This window comes from Agelaius tricolor, unplaced genomic scaffold (assembly GCF_023055355.1).
Source record: "Agelaius tricolor isolate 1412-34295 unplaced genomic scaffold, bAgeTri1.0.p SCAF_2, whole genome shotgun sequence".
Taxonomy (NCBI): domain Eukaryota; kingdom Metazoa; phylum Chordata; class Aves; order Passeriformes; family Icteridae; genus Agelaius; species Agelaius tricolor.
Window position 1 is genome coordinate 42,030,155 of NW_027269262.1, and position 5,724 is coordinate 42,035,878.

General features: G+C 38.7%; 1 protein-coding gene across 3 annotated transcripts; it reads right to left on the reverse strand.

Moving 5' to 3' along the window:
* Positions 1 to 229: 229 nt before the first annotated feature.
* On the reverse strand, positions 230 to 4,801 carry MC5R (melanocortin 5 receptor). Of its 3 annotated transcripts, none has more exons than XM_071456605.1 (2): positions 4,564 to 4,801; positions 230 to 3,721 (listed from the first exon to the last, which is right to left on the reverse strand). In XM_071456605.1, exon 2 carries the CDS (start codon positions 3,633 to 3,635, stop codon positions 2,658 to 2,660), a length of 978 nt encoding a protein of 325 aa, XP_071312706.1. In that variant the 5' UTR covers positions 3,636 to 3,721; positions 4,564 to 4,801; the 3' UTR covers positions 230 to 2,657. The 3 variants fall into 3 exon arrangements, with proteins under 3 accessions (XP_071312706.1, XP_071312699.1, XP_071312717.1); XM_071456598.1 differs by having other exon boundaries at positions 4,556 to 4,801; XM_071456616.1 differs by lacking the exon at positions 4,564 to 4,801 and having other exon boundaries at positions 230 to 3,405; positions 3,492 to 3,630.
* Positions 4,802 to 5,724: the final 923 nt, after the last annotated feature.

The window sequence follows — 5,724 nt, forward strand, 5'->3', positions numbered from 1 at the left end:
TTTACCTTTAAGTTGTTTCAGCTCCCCACCTTTAAAGCCTATAAAGAAGAGGTGGTGTTGACACCCCGGGGAACATATGTATGAATGTAAATACACTGTATGAGTCTGTAACTCTCATTCAGAATATTTCTTAAGAAGGCACCTGTTTAAATAAGACGTGAAAGTCTCTAATGCAATATTCCCTCTGTGAATAATGTAGCAGAAACGTTACAATGAATAACCAGAAATGTGGGAGTTTCCAGCAATCCAGTTTAATAGTTTCTTCGTATGTCTGTATTTAAACATCAAACAGACTTCAAACAAAACAAAAAAGAGTAATATACAATTCAAGAAAATACCTAAAGCTATTACAGTTTTGGTTTCCCCTTAGTTGATTTACAGTTATGTACAAAACTGTCTTATTTGCAATATCCAGTAATGTTTTAATGATTTATTTACATCAGCTGGTGCCTTTCACTATGCAGTGGAATGGTCTCCTTTTGTCATTTATATTCATAGTTGCAAGAGCCAACATTTAGAGGCTATTTATGGATAGGATTAAGAGATGGGCTGAAACAAGGCAAGATTCTCACTACTGACCTCCAGCATTCTCTGAAATCCCATTTTCAGATATAGCTGAAGGAAGACTCTATCCCCTAGTGCACTGATAATCAGTATACCAGTCAGCATAATAAGGGATCTCCACTGAGAATAACATTCCCACTGATGTCAGAGGGAGATATATGTGAGCTGGAGGAATAGTAAATTTTAAGCAGATAAATTGTATAACTCTGGCGCTAAAGGTGCACCTTACTTCTCCTGTCAGAAACCTCCTAAGCAAATGAAGACATAAAGTAGGCTCTAAGTGTGTGGAGGGGAATACTTTCCAATTTTTCTTATACAAGAGATAAAATTAGAAGGGGGAAAATAGAATTTTATCATAATATGCAAACTGTGTCATAGAATCACTGAATAATTTGGGTTGGAAGGCACCTGTAGAGGTAATCTGCTCCTAGTGGTTCAAAGCAGGGCCAACTTCAAAGTTAGTCAGCTTTCAATTTAGTGCAGATTTTTCAGGGCCATGTCAAGTTCTAAATATCTCTAAGATGGATTTTGCACAACCATTGAGCACCTGTTCACACATTTGACCGTCCTTATGGCAAATTAATTTCCTAAAACCCAATCAGGAATTTCACCTTGAAAATATAATCTAACACATATGGAATAAATCATAAACTGTCTACTGATAAACAAGAGTCTTACAGCATGTATAAACCAAGTATAACAAGCATTATTCTTACAGATTTCAGAAGGAAGAGTTCATTTTTTCAAGATATATTCAGCTATCTAGTCAGTAGTTTAACACAACTTGGAATCTTTCCATAACTTAAATCACAGCACAAGATATGCACCATTCATGCTCATCAAGAAATACCAAAATTTCTCCCTCTTTTGTAAGCCCAGTAGTTTGCACCTTACACAGCTGTTGCAGAACAGCAGGTTTATGAAAGCATGACTATATGCAGACTACTCACACAAAAGACATGAGGGTTTCAGCTTAGGATCCTCTCAACTAAGAGGAAAACTGTTTGTTTGGGGAGCAAAAGACAGGACTCTGTTATAGCTACATGTACCTGATGTTTCTAAATCCTTTTTTTTGCCATTGCCTGCCATGCCTTTTGATTATCAAACTTGTTTTGTGTCTCCCAATGTGAAAGATGAAATCTACAGTAACAACAGCTCTTCACATCCAAAAGGGTTTTCTAATGTGTATAGAAAGGCAGCCACTCACTCAATCTTTCCATCTCCACAAAATATTATACAAATATCTACAGGCTGTGTGTTCCCTTTGCTTCCCTCCCCTTGGCAAATTAAAAAAAAAAAAAAAAACCAAAAAAAACAGACAAACTAAAATCAGCTCAGTCTTCATATTCAGCCTTAAATTCCACGTGTGGTACATCTTGCTTCACAATGATTTGAACAAATATAGTCATATATGACAAAGTGCTGTATCCAACCTGGAAAATCTCATGGAAGCATTGGCGTCTTACACAATATAGATTTTATGACAGTAACAGTCATGACTGGAATACAAGACTGCTGACATGTGCATGTGTATTGATCATAACTGCTGACCAAGGTATATGGAGCTTCATAATTAGAACTACTTCTCTGATTTTATATCTTTAGAAGGAAATAGGAAAAATCTTCCACGTTAGTTGTGGGCATCAAAATAAGTCATGCTTGTTTTTATCTAGAGAGATACATTTTTATTATTTTTTTATATAGAGAGAGACAAATAACACCAAAAGAAACACACATTGAGAGGCTGGTGGGTTCATTCACATGGGAGAACTCATTCATTGCATTTAGCAGAAGTAAAAATAAGGTTTTCCCTCTATAATCCTCTTATAAATTCTAATCTTCAGTAGAGTAAATGAGATTCAAAATATCCTTTATCCCGATAATACAGATGCACTGAGTAGCTCCAACCACCAGCATGAGAGAGGTGTGTGGAGGGAAAGAAATGTAAAATCACATGTTTAAAAAGGGTTTCTGATTGCTGTGGGAATCATGACAGCTGAATGGAGAAAATGTTCCATAGGCATTTTACCAGAATTACAGGATGCAGGAAGATGTTGCCTTTCCAGTCTCTTCCCTGGTTTGGTTTTGTTATCTTAATATTTGTTTGATAAGCCACAGAGCATTCTCAGGCTATAGCAACAAATTATCTCTTTGAAGGTCTTCCTCATTTCCTGGCTACGAAAGGCGTAGATCAAGGGGTCGATCACCGAGTTGCACATAATGAGGATGAGGTACATATTGAAGTGAGACATGAAGCAAACACAGTAGAGGTTTTGAGGGCAGGAGATCATCAGGATGAGATGAAGGAAGAATGGAGCCCAGCAAACAATGAAGATGCCAAGAAGCATAGTCAGAGTGATGGCTCCTTTCATGCTGGTTCTTTGACGGACAGAGTTGTACCCAGGCAAAGCTGCGATTTTCTTCACATGAGTACGAGCCAGGAGGAACATATGGATGTACAGTGAGACCATGAGGAACAACATGGTAAAAAACATAGTGATGAGACAAATGACCACGTAAGTTGATTCATAGTAAAGAATGAAGATAATGCCACAGCCCGTGCAAAAGGTCCAGATGCATGCAATGATGAGCCCCGACCTTTTCACTGTCATGATGTTGTGATAACGCAGGGCATAGAAGATAGTGATATATCTGTCTACTGCTATAGCCAGCAAACTGCACATGGAAGCCACCACAGATATGCAGATCATGGAATCAAAGACATTGTCTATATGACGGACAAAGGCATCTTCCATGATGATGTGTCTATTGTTTATTAAGTATATGGTTATGGTCTCCCAAGCATTAGACACACTAACCAGCATGTCAGCCACTGCTAAACTGCAAACAAAAAAATACATGGGTGAGTGCAAGTTCTTGTTCTTAACTATTGCACATATAACTAGTATGTTTTCAAGGAGGCTTACAATGCCCAGAGTTAGGAACACCTCAGCTGAGATGACCACTTGCTCACATGGCGATGACTTGCTCTTCGCAGTAGGCACAGTAAAGTTGCTACCCAAGGCACTCAGGTTTAGTTCAGAAACATTGAATTGAGAGGATGTGTTCATCTCTGGGAGCTAACACATTCTGTTCCTTCTGAAGGGCTTGCCAAGGAGTGTGGTAAATGCATTTTCCAAAAGGCAGAAGATCCTGCCTAAAAAAAACATAGCATGACAATTACAGGCAGAAGTTGACAACATAAATACCAGCCATTTCTATTTAATTTGGCTTGTACATGTCCCACCTCTTCCACACCACATTCCTTCACTGATTCTAAATTAAACTTTGACTCAGAGATTTTCTACCTATCCTTACTGGGAAGTTAAAATCACAAACTGATTAAAAGATTCCTGCACTGTTCATTCATAGTTTTGTTTATTCTATCTGGTTCCCTGGAGTACTGCCCCAGAATGTCCTAGAAATTCTGCTGAAAAGCAAACAAAAAACAGTTTTCCCAGTCCCAGCTCTCAGACCCCAGAAATGCAGGAGGATGTGACATTACGTCCAGCAGAAACCCCTCACTTGAATACAATATAGAGAAGCTTCTATTATTGACACAATAAAGGATTTAACATTTTCAGTAAAAGGTTTAAATGCTTTCCTGACCTTTGTACATTGAATTCGGCATGAACTATATCATAAACAGCTTATCTGTGCAGTGTTAACATGCTCATTTAAAAGCACGGTATTAAAGACCTAACCAAGGCAAATCCATACATTTCAGGACACACTAAGGTTACAGAATTGGTGTGAGTAGATTTCTATTGTAAAAGAAGTTTTCTCTTCCAAATCCAGAATAGTTTATTCAATGGTTTTCTGGTAATGACAATATTTAGGGAAAGCTGTAAGTCATCACATTTTCAATAAAGGGAACATTTAAAGCTGATTGTCAGTGACTTGTTGCAAATACAAATTCAAAGCATATCATGCTAAACAATTTTCAGTTTCAAAAAGCCACTTTATATTTGCAATCAAGAATTTACTGTACCTATTTACCAGAGCTGCTCCTTCGGCTGCTTTTCCTTGTCTGCAACGTTTCCTCCAGAGAGCCGAAGTTTCAGCCCCCCTGGCATCTGGGACTGCAGACTCCTTGGTGGCAAAAGATGAAAAAAAAATAGAGGGAAAGGAATTAGTAAATCCATAGAGTCAAAGCTGACCACGTTTAAATTACTTACTGTGCAACTGCCTTTTTATAGACTCCAAGCAATAATGACTTCAGTACTCAAACTGTGGCTCCTCCTCCCCTTCTTTGCCCCCCTGGACTTCTCTTGCCACAAATCTCATAGCAAAGGCTTGGGTTTTTACCACCATCTAGTGGCCTTCCCCTCTCTTTCTAACTGAACAGGGATTCTGATTTGAAATTCATTATGAGCTTTCTATAATATTAAAGGGGGAAAATGGACCAGACATGCTCCTTTCCTTTGTTTTCTTTGTTGTTCCTAGTACACTGACAATAAGTTCATCCTACAATAGTACTTCAAAAGAGGAAAAAAGACTGTTCTTGAAGTGGGAGGCTTATTACTGCTATAAGCGTTTTTTCTCATATTCAGCTTTGCTGGGATTTTTTCAGAAATAAGAACCCCACTGTTATAAAACTTACAGAACATACAGTCAAACCCACCATGCCACTAATATAAAATATATTTAAATAATTTGTATTAAAACAATTGAACAAATAAACAGCTGTGTTCTGTGCCCCTTGCTAGAATAGAGATTTCAGTGCAGAAATGGAAGGAGCAGCGTATCATGCCAGGAGCCTGGGCTCCCCAAGATGGATGTGGATTCCCCCAGGGGCCCAAGAGTTGCTAAACTCAGTGCTCAGTATTCCAGTGGCTGAAGTTCCTCTGTGGGTGTAGCAGTCGGGCAGCCAATGCTCCTTCTGGGCCTTGCCCAAAAGGTTCAAGTCCTTAACAAATGGTCTCTGCTTCCAGGTGCAGGCTGGGGGACGCAAAGCACAGACCTTCCTGACACTGCCAAATGCCCTTCTCCTTAGCTGATAACCACACAGTCAGACCATGCAGGATCTGAAGTTAACTTGACACAGGAAGTCTCTGCTTCTCCAAATCACCACTTTTCCAAAAATCAGTGGGTTGAAGATTTTTCATGGTGTATAACAGATCCAATTGCTTCTTTTTAACCTACAGCATTTTTCTTAAA

What these genes read in the sequence shown, in the direction of transcription:
- MC5R (XM_071456605.1), bottom strand. Translation starts at nt 3,635, where the DNA reads ATGAACACATCCTCTCAATTCAATGTTTCTGAACTAAACCTGAGTGCC.